General features: G+C 45.5%; 1 protein-coding gene across 2 annotated transcripts in view; it reads left to right on the forward strand.

Annotated features, from left to right (window-relative positions):
* KIAA1549 overlaps nucleotides 1-24,574 on the forward strand; it is a 154,124-nt gene that overhangs the window by 85,940 nt on the left and 43,610 nt on the right. Inside the window, exons 9-12 of one of the 2 annotated variants that reach the window (XM_021078582.2) lie at nucleotides 6,150-6,327; nucleotides 11,283-11,467; nucleotides 20,729-20,925; nucleotides 22,908-23,023. In XM_021078582.2, coding sequence (XP_020934241.2) covers nucleotides 6,150-6,327; nucleotides 11,283-11,467; nucleotides 20,729-20,925; nucleotides 22,908-23,023 — 676 coding nt within the window. The remainder of the gene's footprint in view (nucleotides 1-6,149; nucleotides 6,328-11,282; nucleotides 11,468-20,728; nucleotides 20,926-22,907; nucleotides 23,024-24,574) is intronic. The other variant, XM_085005293.1, reaches the window with a different exon arrangement.

The following is a 24,574-nucleotide window of genomic DNA, read 5'->3' on the forward strand; positions in this document are numbered from 1 at the left end:
GCTATTTGTCTTTCTCTTTCTGATTTTACTTAGTATGAGAGTCTCTGGTTCCATCCATGTTACTACAAATGGCATGATTTATTTTATTCTTTATACTTATTGTTCATGTTTTTCAAATTTTCTCTAAGAAGTATATACTTTGTATAGTGAACATATGATTTTATTTATTTATTTATTTTTATTTATCTTTTCGCCATGCCCAGGTGTAGGTAAGTTCCTGGGCCAGGGATTAAACCTCTGCCATGGCAGTGACTGGAACCAGAGCAGTGACAGTACTGGATCCTTAACCCTCTGGACCACAGGGAAATCTGAAACATGTGATTTTATTTTATTTTATTTTTTCTTGTGATGAAAACTAAAATCTCCCCTCTTTAGCAGTTCTCTTTCCAACTTTCTAATGTGTAATATGGTGGGTTTTTTTTTTGTTTTGTTTTGTGGGTTTTTTTGGCTTTTTAGGGCCACACCTGCAGCATATGGAAGTTTCCTGGCTAGGGGTCGAATCAGAGCTGCAGCTGCCAGCCTACACCACAGCCTCAGCAATGTGGGATCCAAACCATGTTTGCAACTTACTCCGCAGTTTATGCAACACTGGATCCTTAACTTACTAAGCGAGGCCAGGGATCAAACCAGCATCTTCATGGATACTAGTTGGGTTCCTAACCTGCTGAGTCACAGTGGGACATCCACAAACCTATGATTTTAATCAGAAAATATTTTTTAAATAAAACGGACACTGTTGACCCAAATGGTGACTCCATCATACCGTGGTTGCATGGATTCCAGCTATGACTCTGGTAAGAAGTCACCTAGAAACGATACTGGGATTAGATTTTTTTTGACCGTGACTTTCAGATTGAGGAAGTTTGTGGAATCTTTCATCAAGGCGAATATCATTGGGTACTTGGGTATATGGTTTCTGCAAGAAGTGGTGTTTCTAAAATGTACCAGAACTTCTCAATGGAATGAATAGCCACAGAGATAGGTGATACACTCTACCTGGGACAGGTGATATAATCTACTGGCTTTTCAGTAGCCCTTCAATGGTGTTCTTGTAAAGGCTAATAAAAATTAACCATGACAGCATAGTTCAGGGGCAAGGGGAGGTAGTAGATGTTTAGGGAGCAGAGTGGTCCAGGGATTGGCCTAGAAAGAGCAAACAAAGGGCTGGACATGTGAGCCCTTCTCAAGGTGGGAGAGTGTAAAGAACAGCTTCTCCAGGGATGAGCGTTTGGACCTCTGTCATTAAGGATTTTTGTTGTTGTTGTTGTTGTCTTTTTAGGGCTGCACCCACAGCATATGGAAGTTCCCAGGCTAGGGGTCGCCACAGCCACAGCAACACAGGAACCAAGCCACGTCTGCGACCTATATCACAGTTCACGGCAATGCCAGGTCCTTAACCCACTGAGGGAGGCTGGGGATTGAACCCGTGTCCTCATGCGTACTCGTCAGGTTCGTTACCGCTGAGCCGCAAGGGGAACTCCAAGGGTCTTTATACATTATCTGTAAGGAGGCATTCACAGTGAAATCATGAAATGGTTGATTTGCCAAAAATTTCCAGGAGTAAAGGAGGCCAGCAGCCATGTCCAGAGCACAGGGCACCATCACAGTTCTGGACCGCGGCTGGAAAAGCAGCAGCTGCATTTTGCAAATGGCAGATGTAGAGAGCAAACATTCAGGTTATGTGTATACTCTGGGGTTATTGTTGATTGTTCTCTCAGTCCACCATTTGGAGTCTAGAGGGGCGAGAAGGTTGTTGCATACTACTAAGAGGAAAAGCATCGAAAGCAAAACCTGTATTTACGCAAAACTGTGACACATCGAGTGTACTTGATTCTAAAGTACGAATGGAAAAGAATGGCCCTGTTAACCCCAGAAAGAGATAAATTTGGGACAAAACAGAGTACTCTTTGGCCCAGCATATTACGAATTGATGAGATTTATTTCCAGCTTGATTGAGATGTAATTGACGTATAACATTATATAAGTTTAAGGTGCATAATGTGATGATTTGATACATGGATATATAGCAAAATGATTATAATAAGATTAGTTAACACATCCATCGCTCACATAGTACCTTTTGTGTGTGTGTGTGTGTTGTGTGTGTGGTTAGAACTTAACCTATCTACTTTCTTAGCAACTTTCCTTTTATTTTTTTATTGCTCAAATTTTTTTATTCAGTTGTTTTATTTTTATTTTTTTTAATTGTTATTTCCCCAATACAGTTTTCTTTTTCTAGTCTACAGTGTGGTGACTCAGTTACACATACATGTATACATTCTTTTTTCTCATATTATCATGCTCCCTCATAAGTGACTAGACATAGTTTCCAGTGCTACACAGCAGGATCTCATGGCTCATCCATTCCAAAGGCAACGGTTTGCATCCATTAACCCCAAGCTCCCCATCCAGCCCACTCCCTCTCCCTCCCCACTGGCAACCACAAGTCTATTCTCCAAGGACATGAGTTTCTTTTCTGTGGAAGGGTTCATTTGTGCCTTATATTAGATTCCAGATATAAGTGATATCATATGGTATTTGTCTTTCTCTTTCTGACTGGCTTCACTCAATATGAGAGTCTCTAGTTTCTTAGCAACTTTCAATTATGCAATGCTGTGTTGTTAACTATAGTCACCATTCTGTAGTTAGATCCCTTTATGACTGGCGGTATACACCCTTTGACCACCATCACCCATTTCCCTTACTTCCTACCCTTGGCAGCCACCCACCCACTCTCTGTGTTTGGCTTTTTAAGATTCCATATGTGCATGAGAGCATACATTATTTGTCTTTATCAGACTTATTTCACTAAGCATTATGCCCTCAAGATTCATCCCATGTTGTTGCAAAAGACAGGGTTTTCGTCTTTTTTAATGGATAAATAATATTCCATTGTGTGTGTACATGTATGTGTGTGTGTATCATGTATCATACCACATTGTCTTTATTCATTTGTCTTTATTTTTTTATTTTTTTAATTTTATTTTTTGTCTTTTTGCTATTTCTTGGGCTGCTCCCACGGCATATGGAGGTTCCCAGGCTAGGGGTCCAATCGGAGCTGTAGCCACCAGCCTACGCCAGAGCCACAGCAACGTGGGATCCGAGCCGCGTCTGCAACCTACACCACAGCTCACGGCAACGCCGGATCATTAACCCACTGAGCAAGGGCAGGGACCAAACCCGCAACCTCATGGTTCCTAGTTGGATTCGTTAACCACTGCGCCACGACGGGAACTCCTCATTTGTCTTTTTTTTTTTTTTTTTTTTTTTTTGTCTTTTTGTCTTTTGTTGTTGTTGCTATTTCTTGGGCCGCTCCCGCGGCATATGGAGGTTCCCAGGCTAGGGGTTGAATCGGAGCTGTAGCCACCGGCCTACGCCAGAGCCACAGCAACTCGGGATCCGAGCCACGTCTGCAACCTACACCCCAGCTCACGGCAACGCCGGATCGTTAACCCACTGAGCAAGGGCAAGGACCGAACCCCCAACCTCATGGTTCCTAGTCGGATTCGTTAACCACTGCGCCACGACGGGAACTCCCCTCATTTGTCTTTAGATGGACACTTAGGTTGCTTCCATGTCCTGCCTATTGTAAATAATACTACAGTGAACATGGGGTGCAGATATGTTTTCAAAATAGTGATTTCACTTACTTTGGATCTATGTGCAGAAGTGAAATTGCTGGACCATATGGTAGTTCCATTTAAAATTTTCCGAGGAACCTCCATACTGTTTTCCACAGTGACTGTACGAATTTACATTCCCACCAACAGTGTATGAGGGTTCCCTTTTCTCTACATCCTCACTAGCACTTATCTCTTGTCCTTTTTTTTTTTTTTTTTCCTGTCTTTTTTTGCCTTTTCTAGGGCTGCTCCTGTGGCATCTGGAGGTTCCCAGACTAGGGGTCTAATCGGAGCTGTAGCCACCAGCCTACACCAGAGCCACAGCAACGCAGGATCCGAGCTGCGTCTGCGACCTACACCACAGCTCATGGCAACATTGGATCCTTAACCCATTGAGCAAGGCCAGGGATTGAACCCGCAACCTCATGGTTCCTAGTCGGATTCGTTAACCACTGAGCCACAACGGGAAGGCCTCTTGTCCTTTTGATTATAGCCATTCTAACAGGTATGAGGTGATACCTCGTTGTGCTTTTGATTGGCATTTCCTTGATGATTAGTGATGTTGGACACCTTTTCATGTACCTGTTGGCCATTTCTGTGTCTTCTTTGGAAGAATGTCTGTTCAGATCCTATGTCCATTTGTTAATCAGATTATTATTATTATTTTTTTGCTATTGAGTTGTGTGAGTTCTTTATATATTTTGGATATTAACCTCTTATCAAATATATGATATTCAGATGTTTTCCCCTGTTCCACCTCTTCATTTTGTCGATTGTTTCTTTTGCTGTGCAGTAGCTTTTTAGTTTGATGTAGTCTTATTTGTTTATTTTTGCTTTGTTGCTTTACTTTGAATGTTTTATCCAAAAAAGTCATTGCCAACTCCTTTGTCAAGGAGCTTTTACTCTGTGTTTTCTTGTAGGAGTTTTATGGTTTCAGATGTTTCCATTTGGAGTTAATTTTTGTGAGTAAGATAACACCTAGTTTCATTCTTTTGAATATGAATACCAAGTTTTCCCAATACCACTTATCAAAGGGACTGTCTTTTACCCATTGAGTATTCTTGGCTCACTTCTCACAAGCGTCTTTTGTGGTTCCATGTGAATTTTATGATTTTTTTATTTCTGTAAAAAAATGCTGCTGGAATTTTGATAGGGATTGCATTGATTCTATAGATGGCTTTGGAGAGTATGGTCATTTTAACAGTATTAATTCTTTTGATCCATGATGATGGGATATATTTCCATTTTTTTGTGTCTTCAGTTTCTTTTATCAATGTTTTATACGTTTCAGTGTACAGATCTTTACCTCCTTGGTTAAATTTATTCCCGAGTATTTTATTATTTTTGATGCTATTGTCAATGGGACTGCTTGTCTCTTTTTCAGGTTCTTTGTTGTTGATGTTTAGAAACACAACTGATTTCTACATGTTGATTTTATATCCTGCAGCTTTATTGACTTCATTTACTAGTTCTAATAGTTTCTTGGTGGAGTCTTTAGGGTTTTCTATATCATGTCATCTGCAAACAGAGACAATTTTACTTCTTCCTTTTCAATTTTGGAAGCCTTTTCTTGTTTTTCTTGTCTGTTTGCTCCAGCTGGGTTTTCTAGTACTGTGTTGAAAAGGAATAGTAAGAGTGGATACTCTTTGTCTTATTCCTGATCTTAAAGGAAAAGCTTTCAACCTTTCACTGTTGAGTACAATGTTAGCTGTGAATTTATCACATATGGCCTTTTCTTTGTAGAGGTACGTTCTTTCTACACTCAATTTGTTGAGTTTTTATCATGAATGGATGTTGAATTTTGTCAGATGCTTTTTTTTTGCATCTATTGAGATAACCATATGATTTTTGTTTCATTTATTAATGTGATGTATCAGTTATTGATTTGCATATGTTAATGAATCCTACTTGATCATTGTGCATAATCCTTGTAATGTGCTATTGAATTTGGTTTGCTAATATTTGGTTCAGAATTTTTGCATCTATATTCCTTAGAGATATTGGCCTGTAGTTTTCTTTTCTCATAGTGTCTTTACCTGGCTTTGATATTAGGGTAATATTAGTCTCATTAAACAATTTTTTTAATGGCCACACCCACAGCATGTGGAAGTTCCTGGGTCAGGAATTGAATCCGAGGCGCAGCTATGCCGAAGCTGTGGTGACACTGGATCCCTTAACCCACAGTACTGGATGGGGGTTGAACCCACACCTCTGCAGCGACCCAAGCCACTGCAGTCAGATTCTTAACCCACTGTGCCACAGCAGGAGTCCCTCGTGAAACAAAATTGAGAGTGTTCCCTCTTCTTCAATTTTTTGGAAAATATTGAGAAGGATTGGCGTTGATTCTTTAAATGTTTAGTAGAATTTATCTACTAAACCATCTAGTGCTGGGCTTTTCTTTGCTGAGAAGTTTGTGATTGCTGATTCAGTTGCCTACCTTGTTATAACACAGTCAAGATGGAGTGCCCCCAGAAGGGGCATCTAGAAACATGAGCTTCTAAAATGCTCATGGTTCCCCTTATCTTTCAGGTGGTAAATGTATCGCGGCTCGAGGGAGACGACAATCCCGTGCAGCTCATCTACTTTGTGGAGGATCAGGATGGAGAAAGACTCAGTGCAGTCAAGTCTTCAGATCTGATTAACAGGATAGATATCCAGAGAGCGGCCATCATCTTGGGTTACCGGATTCAAGGCGCTGTTGCCCAACGTAAGTGTGTGAGGCTTGGCCCCAGGGTCCTCTGTGCTCTGCTGAGGTCAAAAGCCAGTCGTTTTTGGACAACACACTCTGAATGGAAAGCATTCTTATGTGTGCATAGTAGACTTATGTCTTAAATCTTTATTATTAAGTGCCATTTATATAAGATGTTGGTGGTTAAAATTAGTTTGCCAAGACCTTTTTTCTTTCAATTGCTTGTAGGGGCAGCCTTCCCTCTTCTTTCTCCTACCTAGCATTTTATATTCTAGTGAGTAGGTTAACTTGAACATTTTTTCCTCCTCCTCCTGTACTATTTCTTTTTAAAAATGTTGTCTTGGGTAAAAGAATGTGTTTTCTCTGTATTTATTCCAGAATTTTATATGTCATATTTTGAATGTTGGCGGGGACAGTGAGTCACGCAGGAAGCTGGGAGGTGCCCCCTGCATTTATTGGCTTCCTTCTGGGTCTTTTGACACAAAGAAGCCCTTCTTCCTTACCCTTTTCAGTCCTGTTTCTCTCCCACCCAGTCCTCACACCTCTCACCATTTAGAAAGAGGTATTTTGATGCTTCTTTGTTATTGTTGGGAGAGTCTAGGTTCCTGCGCCCCACCTCCCCGCCGGCAATGCCTGCTCTCAGTGCCTTTTTTCTTCCAACTTGTAGATTTGGGATATTTAAAATTAAGAAAAGGAGAGGCATGGAGGAGTAAATTTATCTAAATAAACCTTTGTGAATCAAACTACTATTTTTTTTTTTTTTTAAGGGCTGTACCCTCAGCCCGTGGAAGTTCCCAGACTAGGGGTTGAATCAGAGCTATAGCTGCCGATGTACGCCACAGCCACAGCCATGTGGGATCTGAGCTGGGTCTGTGACCTACACCACAGCTCATACAATGCTAGATTCTGAACCCACTGAGCAAGGCCAGGGATCGAACCCACATCCTCATGGGTACTGGTCAGATTTGTTACTGCTGAGCCGTGATGGGAACTCCTAGACTACTATTTTAGTATGGATATCTCTCCTTTATGGTCCTGGGGGCAATCCTGGTAAGAGTTCAGTGAAACTTGCTCCCGTCAGTACGTGCTTAGAAGGAATTCAATATCAGAGGATGTTGAAAAACTCCCACAGAGAGCGCATGGGTGACAAAGGCAGGTTGGTGGGTTTTTTTTTGTTTTGTTTTGTTTTTTTAAGACAGCTTTAAAATTATCCTCAATAATGGAATATTCTTTGTAAGATGTATACTTGACTCTGGAAATTTACCAGGATGAGGGCTAATGGGCACACGTTCTCTATGTTAGGGATGACAATTGGAGAGTTGAAGCAAATAACCATTGGTGGTTTGTGTTTGTATATTTGAGGTATGATTGTATATTAGGGTATTCTGATTCAAAGCACTGAAAAAATGAGGCACTTACTTGTATTTCTAGATAAATGACATTTCTTTTTTTCTCTCTTTTTTTTTTTTCAGGGCTGTACCCGCAGCATATGGAGGTTCCCAGGCTAGGGGTCAAATAGGAGCCACAGCTGCCAGCTTACACCACAGCCACAGCCACGCCAGATCTGAGCTGGCTCTGTGACCTACACCACAGCTCATGACCCCCCTGGATCCTTAACCTACTGAGCAAGGCCAGGAATCACACCTGTGTCCTCATGGATCCTAGTCAGATTCATTTCCACTGCGCCACAATGGGAACCCCAATAAATGACATTTCTGATTGTCAGAGAGGTGGCCCACTCCCGCTGAGCATTTCACTGTTTAGCGAAGATGGCCTGCAGTAGGCTGTGGTTACCCTTCAAGGCTTTTTCCATGTGTCTTGAACCTGCCTTCCCTCAGTTGCATGCTCAAAACCACAGGGCTAGCAGTCCTGGGCTTGGAAGCCTCGGCCAACACCAGGACCAGCCCCCAAACAGCTGTGGACCTCATCCTAGGGCCTTGTTTGGATGCGTCACAGGGTTTTATTAGGTTAGAACTAGGAAGAGTATCCAGTTGTCCCAGCATCTCTGGTTGTGTCACTCCTATATTGTCAGCTGTTTTCATGCAGAATGAACTGAATGTTAACTGTATTCAGGCCCGATTTAAAAATTCAAGTTTTTACCACATTGTCATTTTTTCCATTTCTTGCATATAGCCTTTGCTTTGTAATTTGTGCTTCTTTCGTAGCGCGTGTGCTTTAGAGGGCTCGCTCCCCTCCCTTGTCATTCTCTCAGGGACCTAAACCCAAACTTAATCCAGCGCCGAGCATCTTTCTTATTGTTAGATCTTTGAGTAGAAACATCTTGATGCTGCAGCATATGTTAACCATTATAGGCTGTGAAAAGAGCATAAAACTTAGTCTCTGCCCAGGAAGACCAAGATGAATTTGAAAAGACAAGGTTTAGAGTCATGACCATTTTAATGAGGAAGGTTGTATCGTCCATCAAGATGATACTTTTTTTGTTGTTGTTTGTTTGTTTGTTTGTTTTTTGCTTTTAGGACCGCACTCAAGGCATATGGATGTTCCCAGGCTAGGGGTCAAATTGGAGCCATAGCCACTGGCCTATACCACAGCCACAGCAACACCAGATCCAAGCCGCATCTATGACCTACACCACAGCTCATGACAATGCCGGATCCTTAACCCACTGAGTGAGGCCAGGAATCGAACCTGCGTCCTCATGGATACTGGTCAGATTTGTTTCTGCTGAGCCACAGCAGGAACTCCAAGATGATACATTTATGTAACAAAATGCATTTTGAAAGAATAGCAGCATATCATTTATCAGACAAAGACAAGCAAGAACAAAAGGCCTTAGATGGGGGGAATTTAGTGTCGTCTTGGAGAGGTCCTTGTGAAGTGGCCCTAACAGAGCGAGTTGGGCAGAGAGGAGGGGGCATTTTGATTTTCAGAGCCTGGTGGTCGGAACCTGAGCTTTAAGAGGACTGGAAGCAGTTGAGCTTTCCCGAAGAGCTGACGAAAGAACAACCTGCAAAATGGGAGGAAAAAATACTTGCGACCAACAAAGTACCAATCTCCAAAATGTACAAACATCTCATACAGCTTTATATCCAGAAAAGCCCAAACAACCCAAGTAAAAAATGGTCAGAAGATCTAAATAGACATTTCTCCAAAGAAAGCAGACAGATGGCCAAAAAGCACACGAAAAGATAAGATGCTCCACATCACTAATTATTAGAGAAAAGCAAATCAAAACTATAATGAAGTTACAATGAGGTATCACCTGTCACCGGTCAGAATGGCTGTCGTCAGCGAGTCAGTTTAATATTTACAATGTATTATTGTAAATAATAACTGCCAGAGAGAGTGCGGAGCATGTTGGTGGGAATGTCAGTGGGTGTATCCGCTATGGAAAACAGTGTGGAGGTTCCTTCAAAAACGAAATATGGTGCTACCATGTGATCCAGCAGTCTCACTCCTGGGCCTGTGTCCAGAGAAAACCAGTACATCAAAAAGATACCTCCACCGCCGTGTTCGTTGCAGCACTGTCTACAGTAGTGAAGCCGTGGAAGCAACCTAAATGTCCATCAGCAGCAGAATGAATAGAGAAGACGGGGTACATATGCACATGGACTATGACTCAGTCATAAACAAGAATGAAACCATGCCACTGGCAGCAACGTGGATGCAACTAGAGCTTATCATACTAAGTGAAGTTCGTCAGACAGAGAAAGACAAATGTATGATATCACTTATACGTGGCATCTCATAAAAATGCTGCAAAAGAACTTATTCGCAAAACAGAAGTGGATTCAGAGATTTCAACACTGAACTTGGCGTTATCGAAGGGGAAAAGTTGAGGGGAGAGATGCGCTGGGAGGCTGGGATGGACGTGTCCACATTCCTGTGTATGAGATAAAGAAGTAAGAAGGACCCACTGTACAGCACATGGCCACCTGCTCAGTGCCGTGTAAAGAAAATACAATAATCTGGAACGAAATGGACAGATGTATAACTGATTCACTTGGTTGTATACCTGAAACTAATATCACATTGTAAGTCAGCTATACTCCAGTAAAAAAAATTTTTTTTTGTCTTTTTAGGGCCGCACCTGTGGCATGTGGAAGTTTTAGATCAGAGCTGCAGCCGATGGCCGATGCCAGAGCAACACAGGATCCGAGCCCAGTGTTCGCCTTACACCACAGCTCCTGGCAATGCTGGATCCTTAACCCACTGAGCGAGGCCAGGGATCGAACCTGTGTCTGCATGGGTACAAGTCAGACTTGTTTCCACTGAGCCATGATGGGAACTCCTAAGATTTTTTTCAAAATATTAAAAAACATTTTTTTAAAGATCAAGAAAAAAGCCGAATCCTGAGAGAGGATGCGTGTAGAATAAAGGGGATGAGGGTCCAGTCCTGAGAGGCTGGGGTGGGGGAAGGAGCCAGTGAAGGAAATTAAGAAGGACAGAGTAGTTGAGACAGGAAAGATGGGGTTGGAATGGGGGTGGGAGGGGGGAGTGAGGGCTTCCAAATAAGTAAATTGATTTAATGTCATTTTAAAGTGGACGGCTGGTACCTTAGGTAAAGCAATTTGAATCAAAAGTCATGTTTCAAGGGCTTGGGGGCTGGGGGTGGGGACACAGATAAGGCATGAAGGCAGGGCTCGCAGACCTCGCTCTTGGTGTGGGACCATTCCTGCAGTGAGAGTTTAGGGACCGATCTGGTGGAATGAGCTGGAAGCCAGGAGACCAGGAATAAGCTGACATTGTCGTGAGTTAGCCCTGTTCCTGAGGACACATCACGTATGTCACCGTGGTCGCTCCTGGGCGGTCGAGGCGACCGACCCTCCCGTGTTTGTCACTGCCTCTCGTTTCCTGTCGTCGGGGGGCGTGCTCTCTCCCCAGTCGTCTTGCGCCGAAAGGACGGGGGCTGTGAGGGTGGCTCCTGGAAGAAGGCACAGTCTCGGCCCGGAAGGGCCGCCTGGCCCAGGGTCGCAGAGCAGCCCCTGACAGACCCCCTCCCTCGCCTGCAGCCGTGGACAGGGTGAAGAGGCCGGAGCCGGAGTCGCAGAGCAGCAACCTCTGGGTCATTGTGGGCGTGGTCATTCCGGGGCTGCTGGTGGCGCTGATCGTCGTCATCCTCTACTGGAAACTCTGCCGCACGGACAAGCTGGACTTTCAGCCTGACACTGTGGCCAACATTCAGCAGCGGCAGAAGGTAAGGGCGCCCCCGCCCCCGGCGTTCGCATGAGCACCCCGTGGGCTGGGCTGAGGTGCCTCCAGTCCTGATCCGGAAGGACGGGGGAGGGAGCTGGTAAGGAAGGGGTTTGGTTTCACCGGTGGCGTCCCGTTGTCTCCGTGTGTGCCTAGGGCACCCCAGTTCCTCTGCAGGATTAACTCCTCGCCAGGAAGGTGTAATGGCTTAGCAGTGCCGTGGGCTCTGAATTCCACTGTGATTTTATTTTTGAGATGCTCCCTTAGAAGATCACGTCCATTCTGTCTGTGAATTCTGATCTCTTTTAACCCTGGGTATTTTTCAGAGAACAGGAGCCAGGAAAGGTTTGCTTTGATCTGTGTATCTTTTCGTTCATATGCAACTCTGCTGGGTGGCTCCTTTCTTTTCCTCTCCTTCCATGTCGCAAGCCTACTTATCCACCGTGATCACGACCATTTAATCATTAAGAAAGTGTAATACAGGGAGTTCCTGTCGTGACTCAGAGGGAACGAACCCAACTAGTAGCCATGAGGATGCGGGTTCAATCCCTGGCCTCGCTCAGTGGGCTGAATATCCTGCATTGCTGTGGCTGTGGTGTAGGCTGCAGCTATAGCTCTGATCCAGTCCCTAGTCTGGGAACTTCCCTATGCTGCACATGTGACGCTAAAAAAGAAAAAAAAAAAAAGAAAAAAGTAATACATGCATTAATTTTAATATATAATTATATAAATTTATAAGTATATACATTTTATATATATATAAATGAGTACTTGCCAATCTTTTAAAAAATATTTTGGGGCATTAGTCTACTGGAAGAAATTCTGTGCAGTATTTCTTATAAGAAACAATACACATAATCCACCAGCTGCCATTTCCAATCCAGGCTTCTTATAGGGAACCTGAGTACAATTTTTTATTTTTCCAATATCCCCCCACCCCACTCTACTGTGTAATCTTTTAGAGTAAATTCACTGCCCCTCACCTGACAGCAGTTTCATTTCATTTCTTTTCTTTTTTTCTTCCTTCCTTCCTCCCTCTCTCCTTCTCTCTCCCTTTCTCTCCCCCTTTTTTTCTTCCTTCCCTCCTTTCTTTCTTTTCTTTTTTTTTTGTTTTCTTTCTTTCTTTCTTTCTTTCTTTCTTTCTTTCTTTCTTTCTTTCTTTCCTTCCTTCCTTCCTTCCTTCCTTCCTTCCTTCTTTCTTTCTTTCCGCCTGCCTTCTTCTTTTCTTTCTAGCAGCTCCTTTTCCATGTCTTTCCAAAGCATTCAAGGTAGGGTTTTTTCCTTTTCCTTTTTTTGGCTGCCCCATGAGATGTGGAGTTTCTAGGCCAGGGATCGGATCCAAGCCCCACTTTCGACTTATGCTGCAGCTGTGGCAACACCGGATCCTTTGACCAGTGTTGGCCAGGAATCCAACTTATGTCCTGGCACTGCAGGCACAGCCGTTACTGTTTTAGCGCAGCGGGAACTCCTTGAGTTAGTTTTTATAGTAATCACAGTCCCCTTCTCACACGTAGGTTTCAACAGTTTCTGCAATATTTGTCACATACAAGTTTCAGAGTGAAGATATAGCCTCTTCATCAGTGCCTAGCTCCCTAGTGCAGCGAGAACGTGCCAAGTAAGAGAGGCGCTTGTGAGGTCCGGACACTGAGCGCAGCGCCCGGGCTAGCCACACCCAGAGCATGGGACGTGTGGTCGCCACTGCATTTATTGACATGTGCCTGCTCTGGGTCTCACACATGTAGAGGGCCCACTTAACTCGAAAAGTTTGCTAAGAAAAGGCAAGCAAGAGGCAGAAGAACCAGAAATAAAAAAATTGTCCTTTTAACCTTTTAATTTTATTCTGATTTTCTGGGTATAAAAAAATTTCTGCACATCACAAACCTAGACTTCCTGGATGAAAAAAAAAAGTATTTTATTTTTTTAAATTAATTATTATTATTATTATTTTTGGCTTTTTATGGCTGCACCCGCGAGGGCATATGGAAGTTCCCAGGCCAGGGGTCCAGTCAGAGTTAGGGTTGCTGGCCTACACCACAGCCACAGCAATGCCAGCTCCGAGCCGTGTCTCACGCAACATCGGATCCTTAACCCACTGAGTGAGGCCAGGGATCGAACCTGCATCCTCATGGATACTAGTTGGGTTCATTACTGCTGCGCCATGATGGTAACTCCTGAAAAAAAAAAAGTATTATTTTAAGATGTATTTTACCTTTGTGAAAGTAAATGAGGAGCATTCTTTTTCTTATGGATCCACTAAGAAAGGCAAACCCTTGATTAATTGCAAGTTCATGGTTATGCAGTGTTTGAGAGGCAGTTTGTACATTACGGTTATATTTATGACCTCTCTTCATTTATTATTTACATGGTCTGCTAAGGTCGTTTTGTTGTTAGGTGGTGAATAGCATGGAAAGAACCTGGGAAAAAGTCACCGATCTACTAAATGATGCATAGTGTGAATTTCATTGTAATGAGATCAACAGTCGCTTTGGAAGTGTTTTTGTTCTGGTGAAAGGGTATTGTTACTGAGAGACTTAACCCGTATAGGCGGTTATGTATTTAGGTCTTTAATGTTTGCTGCTTCCTAACATAAACACACCTGTCCCTTCAGTAATTGCCAGCATTCCCACCGTTCACTAGATGCTACTGCCCAAGCTTTCGCCGTCTCCCACTTTTAGTTCCGAAATAGTCTCACATCGCAGATGTTGCTGTACATCAAACGGACAGTTTCCCATAAAACTGGCCTCCAGAGCTGCTCTCTTTGTGCCCAGTGCTGTGGAGTTTGATGCTTTTCCTTTGACGGCATCTTTGCCGGGAGGAACTCCGCCCGGAGGACCACCGGAGGTGACAGGTGTCCTCCGCTCTGTTAGGAGGGTGGCAAGGTCTTTGTTTTGCTGGCACAGGAACCCACCACGTAGAGCTTGTCCTGCTTTTATCGTAGGAAAACGATGATGTCCATGTCGTTGAAAAACGCGTCTCTCTGCTGCGTAAGTGTTTCTTCTGAGACCATCTGTCGATAGCGAGGGTCCCCTAGCCTCGTCTTCGGGGCCCTTTGAAAAGATGCTGTCTTGTCGTGACTGCAAGAGCACTTTTTCCTCCTCGTGTGGCTCTGTGATTTCTCTCTCCCCTCTGCCCACCCCGCCCCCTGATGCTGCTTCACCACTGCTCCCTGACATCTTTGGGCAAATCCCAGAGCTGCCAACATCTGGAATGAATAAATCCACGGACCAAAAATCCACACCCTCCCCCCTTCTTGTAACCAGAAGGAAACCTCTTCACATTGTCTGGGAATAGATTAGTTCTGAAATGTGATAACAGAGAGAGAGACCATTCTGTCCTAGTTTGAGGCAGGGTCTTTTACTGTTTCTAATGAGAAAGGACTGCTAACCCATGTCTTTCTTTTATCTGTGTTCTCTTTAATCTGGAGCCCCAAGGCATCACTTTTGACTGCTCCCAGAAAAATTACAGCTTGGACCCGCCTCGCCCTGTTGAGGTTCTATTTAAAGACACGAATGGCGTTGGCCAGATGCTGCTGGCCCTTTGGAAACTTGTTCCTTTCAACAGGGACAGTCCACACCCCGTGGTTGGCATAGGACCATGGTTCCTGGCCGGCTGGCACTGCGGGCAGCCAGATGGAGCTGCCTGGTGCTGCATGTTCATTCGCCCAATTGAGCAATTTACTCTCAGCCACTCAGGGCCGGGCTGGGTGACAAGCACGGATAACCCACCAACCCATAACCCATCAAGGACTTTCATAAGGGAGAAGGGGAAGCAGTTCAAAGCTGAGGTGCTGCAGTGTAGGTTTGTCTAGGGTGCTGGGGCGGCACACATGAGGGGCAGCACCCCCGAGTCTGGGGCTGAAGCTTGGAGGTGGAGGAGATGATGCCATGTGAATGGGTCCTGCCAGGGGCGACCCAAGTCGCTCGAGGTGAATAGGAGGAAGGGCACAGCTCACACCACGAGAAGTAGGCAGCTCCAGGCTCAGAGGGTTTTATGGGACGTATCGGGTCGGACGTGGTGCTTGGGGCTAAGGGGAGCCAGGGAAGGGTTTTCATCAGAGGGAGCAGCTTGGACGTATGTAGGTTGGGCACTGTCGCTGGAGGGGCAGTGTGGTCACCAGGTTGAAGGACAGCTTGATGAGCAGTTCACGTCCTCCTGGCTCTGTAAGGATCCCTGTTGCACGGAATGGCTTGGCGGTTCCAGGACCTGCTCGCTGTGCCCTGAGGGCTGAGAACCTTGGAGGACTGCTTGCCCAGCTTCTGGACCTCGGGTGTCCAGCGTCCCCTCGCCGGGCTGCCGAGGACACCCGCAGATGGCACTAGCTTTAGTATTGCCCTGATTTAGTCACTTTGGGGATTTGCTCTGTGGTTTCTACTGTCATCTTTCCTTTTCTTTTCTTTTTTTAAATGGCCTCACCTGAGGCATATGGACGTTCCTGGGCTAGGGGTTGAATCGGAGCTGCAGCTGCCGGCCTCCACCACAGCCACAGCCACAGCAACGCCAGATCCGAGCCATGTCTGTGACCTACACCACAGCTCACGGCAACGCCGGACCCTTAACCCACTGAGCGAGGCCAGGGATCAAACCCGCATCTTTATGTATACTAGTTGGGTTCTTAACCTGCTGAGCTGCAAGGGGAACTCCCTCTATTGTCATCCTAACTGCTGCTTCCCTGAAGGTTCAGGCTAACCCCAGGACCTGGGGACATCTCTCTGTCTTGTCCCATCTGCGTTGTATTATATTTATGGCTCACATGTTTTCATATTCACCAGGCGTCTCTCTTGTTGTTTGGCTCACCTGCTCTGCAGCCTACCCTGACTTGTCCGCATTGTATTCCTTTGGGGCACAGACAGGGAGGTCTGTCCCCTCTGTGATAAAGAAAGAAGGCGCAAAAGAGCCGTCTTCCCTCAAAAAATTGGGTCCTAACGGGAGTATAGAAGGCACTAATGAATTGTGACTCTTCAAACTATTGATGGAAGCTTATTCTGTCTGTGGAAGCTGCGGACACAATACGGTCAGACTTAACTCTCGATTTTTTTTTTTAAAGACATGGAGAAACTAGAAAAAGTACTCCAGAAAATAGTGATGAAACAAAAGGAATTAATTCCATAAGTGAGGGGGACCATGTTTCCTATAATTTTTTCCTTCTGTGTGTGGACAGTTTTGTTTTGTGTTAAGCGCAGATCTGGTTCTGAAATTTCTATTGTTATAGAAGGTAGTGATTCACCCGGGGGTCTAATGGATGGATTTAAAGATATGAGTCAGAATTAACAAAAGCCAGTAGGACTTCAGAGCTATAATGGATGGATATTTTGTTTAGAACATATACCCTTTTCTTGGTTCCCCAAAAAATCCAGTAAGTTTGGTGCTTCAGCTGACTTTTTTGAAATTCATTGAGACATCGGATTTTATTAAGGGTCTAACATGCATCGTGTCCTGTTGCTGAAAAAAAATTTTGTACCTGAGAGTTCCTGTGATGGTGCAGCAGAAGCGAACCCGACTAGCATCCATGAGGACGTGGGTTCTATCCCTGGCCTCACTCAGTGGGCTGGGGATCTGGCGTTGCTGTGAGCTGTGATATAGGTCACAGACGCAGCTCAGATCTCGAGTTGCTGTGGCTGTGGTGTAGGCCAGCAGCTATAGCTCTGATTCGACCCCCTAGCCTGGGAACTTCCATATGCTACCCGTGCAGCCTTTAAAAAAAAGCAAAAAAAATTTTTTTTTGGTATCTGAATGTATATCTATAGCTTTACCTAGTCTCTGAGGACTCTTAACTGACTATATTAACTGCTTGGTGTTTCATCAGCCAACAGCAATAATCTTGCTGTCAAGCTCATTCATATGGTGCCTTGACATTTATGAAACATTTTGATCTTGTTGAGGAGGAAGAATTTTCTAGGTTCTGGCTGGTCTAGAAATGAAATTGACCTGAGACAGGTGAGCAGGAGAGAATCCCAGGCAAGGTTCACATCACGCATCCGTAGTTCAGCCCCAGGGAGACTGAGTCACTCAACAGAATGGCCAAGCCCCTCCCTTAAATCCCACCTTCAGCTAAAGACGAAAGGATGTTGGGGGAGTGGGTTAGGAGGGAAGCAGGCAGTTCACACGGAGATGGAAATGCGCATTTTTGGTAAATAAGTGCTTGCTGGGCCTGTAGGGACCACAGGACACAGAATAGGTGCCCTCTGTTCTTTTAGACAGTAAAGGGGAGAAATAGCAAAATGTCTTCCCGAGTCTTTTGGGCCTTGATTGCTTTCAGCTTGAAATAATCCGCGTGTCAAAGAGACATTTGGGGGTGGAAAATTTTGTTCCTCTACAACACGTATATAAATGCGTGTGTATATGTGCATTTTGTTCCCCTACGACACACGGATATATGCACATATACATGCACATGTATGTTTACATATACACACGTCTGTGTGTGTGTATATGTACACACATGCATATAATATATATGCATACATAACGTATGTGCATGTGTGCAATATGATATATAACAACGTTTGCCACTCCCAAATGTCTCTTTGGCCTGTGGATTGTTTCACAAGCGGAAAACAATCAAGGCCCAAACGACTCAGGAAGAAATTTTGATAAATTATGCGTATGTATATATATATATATCTCTCTCTCTCTCATACGAACCCTGAGAGGCTGTCAGGGAAGGCATTTAGTTCCTGGACTTGGGTTCACAGCCTGCACCAAGGAGGCAGTGCTGTCCGTATTTTTTCTTTACTGCCTTTGGAGTCCTTTGCTTAGAGGAGGCTGTCTGTGGGTCCTCCTTCAGTTCGGATAAAGCAAACCATTTTCCAAAAGAGATGATGTTGCTGGTGGTGATTCAGTGCCTACGGACTGCATCTGCTATTCTTTGCTTCAGAGGCGCCTGATGGGGCTGAAATGAGGTGCAGCTGGGGTAAAACCCGCCCCAAGAGTGAGAGGAGGGCTGCTTCTATCAACTAGGAGAAGGAGTCTTGAGAAAGGTGGAACCAGAGTTTATATACAGAGGTCGTCTGTCTGGAATTTGATTCCCTTCAAAGGGCTGCATGCCCCTTGGCAAGTTACTCCCCCAGAAATTTGGGGAGCCCAGCAGAAGATGGCTAGGGGGTGGGGAGGAGTCATGATGCTGCAGGTTTAGGTTCATTGTTTGGGAAACAACATTTCTGAGCTGAGGGTTGTGTGCCCCTCCACAGTCTGCCTGTGCCGTGAAGCAGACTGTTGGTAACACAATATCATCAATTTAGACAATCGTTGCCTTTTGTTTCCAAGCAACATCTTCGTGAATTCCTTTAGAGTAAGTTCTATCTCCCTCTGGTGGCGTAAGTCATTATTGCAGACTACTTCCCTTCTACCCATCCAGCCTTGATTTTATTTGCTAAAAAGACCTCAGAAGCCATTCATTGATGTTGTCACTCATCTGTGCATGAAGAGCCAAGTAACGCTGGACCCTTTCACTTCTGCATGTAGTAGATTGTCTAGAAGAGCTACTTGGACGGTTGGCCTTTGTCTTCTGGCTGATGGACTGTCTGTGGGTGTGGAATTCATCCTGAAAGGAGGGTCCTAGGCTGCGCGTGGACCTCCTGCCAAGGAGACCCGTGGGACGAGTACTGATGTACCATTTAGTTTCCTCCCCTTTGCAACCTTGAATAAAGGAAACGGCTCATCCCCACCCTTGGCACTTTGTGTCACCAAAGGCACCTCGCCTTTATTCCCCATGTTCCTGGATCCCTTCTAGTGTCTTTGTGCTTTAGCACAGGCTTCAAAGCTGTGCCTGGACTCTGGCTGCAGGGCTCATGGGGTCTTGGTTGTGGGTTTGCTACTGGTACTGCATATCCCCAGGTAGGACTTCTTTCCTTCCTTTTTGTGCCCCGTTACTTCCATTGGCAGCTCCTTTCTAGAAGCCCTTTATTCCTCTTGGCTTCTATTACATTGAACTTTTACATTGAAGTGTTTTTTCTTTAGGGCCTCACCTGCAGCATATGGAGGTTCCCAGGCTAAGGGTCCAATTGGAGTTGCAGCTGCCGACCTACACCACAGCCACAGCAACGCAGGATCTGATCCATGTCTGCAACCTACACCACAGCTCACGGCCACGCTGGATCCTTAACCCACGGAGCGAGGCCAGGGATGGAACCTGCATCCTCATGGATACTGGTGGGGTTTGTTAGTGCTGAGCCACGACTAATTACATTTCGAATTCTTCTTTTTCTTTGAATTCACCTATTTTCTTCCTTGCTTCCATTTCTGCCTCTTAGCTCCGAACTATTAGATGTTCTCCAGCATTTTATCCAGAGAGCCTGTTTTCATCTTAAAGATCTCAGCTCCCCTCCATGTCCCTTTCTGTACAAATGCTCTCAAGCTCACACGTGCAGCCTGATGTTTCCCCCGAGCTTGTCCTCGTCCCAGCTACATCGAGCCACGCTCCTTTGGAGCTCTTCCTGCTGTCTCAAAACCAAGCCTGTCTAGCACGAAACCTGTCTTTTTACCTTCTCGTCATCATTCTTTCATGACTCACCTCTTTCCCTTCATGTCACGCCCACTGCTCACGGTATCCTACCTGCAGCCTCCCATCTCACCGGCTTCTTTCTCTCCTTTGCCTCTCGTATCTGTGTTCGGCTTCCAGGTCCTTCTGCTTGGTCTCTAGAGCTGTTCGTTCTTCCCTGTTGTCATTACTGAGGTTCGGGCCAAGGCTTTTGTCATCTCATGCATGGGATACCTTGGGTCTCCTTGTGTGCTTTCTGCTTGGTTTTTAGAAATCCGCCTCTTTAGAAAGATTGAGTGGTTTACCGCTCTAGAAGCTGGCATGTGGAGTCATCCTTCTAGCATAGCTAACTCCATCTCTTCCTAGCTCTCAAGTCGCCTCTGGTCCCCGACACTATGTAGAACATTCTTGGTGGAGCTACCTCTCTTTATTCTCTAGGAAGGGTACCTCGCCTGAGCCCCTCTCTGGAATTGGGTAGCGCGTAGTGAGGCTGCTGTGACAGCAGTCAGGGATTGCCTTGTGATGTCTTTTGTGTTATGGTCTGCGTAACCCTTGTACTTGAATCTGTAGCAAGTATCTATCTTGTCTGCAAACTCCAGGTATAAATGACACCTTGCAGGGGGAGATGTTTTAGAGAGGCACGTTGAGTTGGATGGGTGGCGTTGCAAGCACATTCTCGGATCAGAAGCTGGCACTCACAATCCGGCCAGCCCGCACGGTCTCCTCTACTGTCCTCAGATTCTGACTGACTGTCTCCCGTGTGTGTGTGTGTGTGTGTGTGTGTTTCAGTTACAGATCCCTAGTGTGAAGGGCTTCGACTTTGCAAAGCAGCATCTGGGGCAGCACAATAAGGATGACATACTGATCATTCACGAGCCAGCCCCCCTGCCAGGACCCATGAAGGACCACACCACGCCCTCCGAGAACGGAGATGTGCCGAGTCCCAAGGCAAAGATCCCTTCCAAGAACATCCGGCACCGAGGAAGGTTCTTATTGCTCTTTCTGTATTGTTCTCTGTGGCACGCGCATTTCCGTGTCTGGTCTGTCAGTTTCCAGAAGGGGAAGGCAGGCCTGGCGGCGAGTGCTGTCCAGGCCAGCCGCCTAGAAGACAGACAGCACTTTGCCCAAAGTCAGTACACCCGAGGGCTCTGGATCCCCTCTGCGGAATACCAGGGGAGTGCTCTCTTTCCCCAAAATGTTTAAAATTATGAATCATTGTCCATCATGGTTTCGTGGCTCCCCTGGGACTTCCTCAGGGCTTGACCAGCTCCAGTGTATGTATTCTGGGGTGACCACGCTAGACCTGCTGGAGGTGAGGTCAGGAATAACATATAACAGGTGCATGGCCAGTCTTGGCTTGGCCCTTGCCCGTCGCGCCAGCACCTGGAGCTGCGGCTTCTTCGCTTGGTCTGCACGTGACCGTCATCATCACATGCTTCTGCCCTTGCTTGGCTTTTTTTCCACCTGCTCCTGTTGTCATTCTTGTTGGCTTGTGTGCATGCATCTTCATTGCCTCCCCCCTGCCCAGCTCCCCATCCCCAATTTATTCCCAGTCCTTTTTTTTTTTTTTTAGGGCTACACCCATGGCATATGGAGGTTCCCAGGCTAGGGGTTGAATCAGAGCTGTAGCCTCCAGCCACAGCCACAGCCACAGCCATGCAGGATCTAAGCCACGTCTGGAACTTACACCACAGCTCACGGCAACGCCGGATCCTTAACCCACTGAACAAGGTCAGGGATTGAACCTGCGTCCTCATGGATGCTAGTCAGATTCGGTAACCACTGAGCCACGATGGGAACTCCCATTCCCATTGCTCTTATCAAAATTAAACACATGGAGAACTGCTTGCTAACAGACTACCTACCATCTCTCTGCGGTTCTCTGAGTTGGGCCACAGCTCTCTGGATAAGATGACGTTTGGAATCAGGTTCTATTAAGTTGACCTCAGATGAAAGCGTAATCAGGCTTTGGCTATTGAAGCCTCAGATTATCAGCTTGCCTTTGAGCTCTGGAATCCCAAATCCTGATGTTTCTGCTGAGCCGGGGGGGGGCGGGGGGGAAGCGTGTGATCGTAAACCAACATTCAAAACGATGTTTTAATTTCCGACTTATCAGAAATCCTGCCCCAGGGGTTCTGGCCTAGTTTTAAGAATCTAATGGCTATGAGAACACGATCTCTTCAAAAGAAGATGAATTATGTAGAGAGAGATCGTTTGCTTAATTATTTTGCCGAGTGAGAATAAATCAAATCATGAAAGCTTAATTGAATATGCTAGTACAGTTTCGCCGCGTCTTCCCCCCCCTCTGGTAGCCTCATCCTAAACATTTCGTTCCAACATCTCAATGGTCTGCTTGGTTAAGACAGCCTTTTCGCATCCCTCAGGGGCACCAGAATGTCTTGGCATTTCAGAGAGCGCAAAGAGAAGGGGTGTTAGCGATTAGGCATTTTCACTGGCCTGGTGCAAGCTGGCTTCTGTGACACCCTTGCTTTTTATATGTTGAATCACATCACAGCGATAATCACTGCTTACGCTTATGTAGACTTTTTCCAAAGAGCTCAAGTTTTATGGGGTGACTGCAGGTATATACCCCTGCTTCCTGGATGTTCTGCCGAACAGGTAACCCCTAACAGGCTTAAACCCCGGATGCTCTGATCTAACCCGTGCCAGCCCCACACGGCCCGTCCAGGCCCTGTAGCTGCAGGACCGTCCTCCAGTGGGACTTGGTTTCCTGGCATTTGTTGAAACGAAGCCCCAAAGCCTTTTCATAAACCTTGTCAGACTGTCTTCAGAGGGTGACTGGGTGCCGTTAGTGCCCCTGAAGATGCCGGGCCACCAAGCAGTGCTTTGGACTGTTTCATTTCTACCAGTTTTGTCTGAAAGCCCGACTTCCACACCCACGTGAATGTGACTTTTCCCTCCCCCGTCTTTCTCTCTCCTAACGTTTGCATTTGTGTTGTGTTTGCAGAGTTTCCCCTTCAGATGCCGACTCTACAGTAAGTGAGGAGTCCAGTGAGAGGGAAGCAGGGGACAAGACTCCAGGAGCGGTGACCGATGGCAAGTCCCACAGAGCCCCTCAGAGTGGTCTGTGACCCTTCTTGTTCTCCACTTTAAAAGTAGCAATGACGAGGTTCCAACAGGCTAGGGGTTTTGCACCGCTTCGAAGGCCCAACATTAAAAACAAAACCAAAAACAGGTGCAGAAGAATATTCCTCATTCTGTAGTACATTTCTCAGATTGACTGTCACCAGCTAACACTGTATTGGCGTTTGCTTTGAGGTCAGGGGCCATGCTGGAGGTTTGAGATTCTGCCGAGGTGTGTTTTGAGGTTAGTGGTTCTATCCTAGTTTAGGGGTCCTCACAGTTTTCTTCTGCCAAGGACGAGGAGGGATCAAGCTAAAACCAGAGTCTCAAAAGCTGCATCCAGCCTGCAGGGACCTTCTTAGAAGCCGGTTCGCTGTCACTGTTAGAAAGCTGATTATCTCTCACAGGTGCAAGAGCATCAGACTTGGTCGTGACCCTCGATGTGTCTCCTGGTTCCGAGTGATCAGATGCTGTAGCATATTTGCATGTGTTTTCAGATGCTGCCGCTTCTTAGGTCACGTTTGAGGTGAATGCCAGTCTCCTTCTAAAGAGGACTGTTGGAGTCCCCACTGTGGCGCCGTGATCCGCGTCATCTCGGTGGCGTTGCCAGTTCGATTCCTGGCCCGGTACAGTGAGTTAAGGATCTGGCGTTGTGTGAGATTCCTTCCAGTTGTTTCTTTTTTGGTGTTAAAATAAAATACCGTCTTAACATAAGGGAAGAATCTTTTTCTTTGGATCCAGTTTCAGAGGATCTTAAAAATTATTTAGCACTGTGGTAAGCGGTGTCCTGTTTCGGATAGACAGGATTAAAATCTAATTTTGATCCTGGGAAAGAAATATTTGGGAAAACAAAAACCAACCTAATCTGCCCTGGAGTTTCTCAGTTTCTGTTAATTGCATATCTGAGAATTTCATGCTTTCTGTTCCTGCATTTAACTCCTGGCTGACAGTGTGGGAACCAGTATATTCTATATGGCTAATGAAAATCAAATCTTGCTTGCAGCATATATTCAAAACCTTCAGCAGGAGGCTTATCAGCGTCGGGGCTCAGAGCTGATGGTGGAAAAAGACAAGTGTCTCTTACAGGGTTCTCTAAGAACACCTGTCTCTTGAGGATATTCTTGTGGGTCCTAGAAGCTCAGATGCTGCTGTTTTGATTTGAAGATGCCCCTGAATTGGTGCATTATTTTCATGCCTTAGAAGGATGGTTTTTCTTCCTACAAATACCAATTCATTTGTCAAAGTTTATTTACTTCTTTAAAATTTTAATGCTGCCAGAAGGCATTTTATCGCTTGCATGGAACTTAATTAAAATACCCTATAAAAAGATTCTCAATTTTTATTCAGAGCTGTTGAATTATTTTGCAATTCACATAAAAACCCATCCTGTGTTGCAAATCAAAATGAAATACAAGTTCACGGAGACGGAAGGTTGCTTGAGAACCTTTCTGGGTTCCTCCCCGCTGCTGCCCTGGGGCCTGTGTTTCCTCTCCCTGCAGTGGGTGGCACGAGGGTTGGGTCTCTTTGGACTCGTTGGCCAGGCTCTCACGG

The sequence above is a fragment of the Sus scrofa genome, chromosome 18 (assembly GCF_054392235.1).
Source record: "Sus scrofa isolate SSC_HxYL_T2T_F1_AM1 chromosome 18, Sscrofa_HxYL_maternal_Yorkshire_Landrace_v2.0, whole genome shotgun sequence".
Classification (NCBI taxonomy): Eukaryota; Metazoa; Chordata; class Mammalia; order Artiodactyla; family Suidae; genus Sus; species Sus scrofa.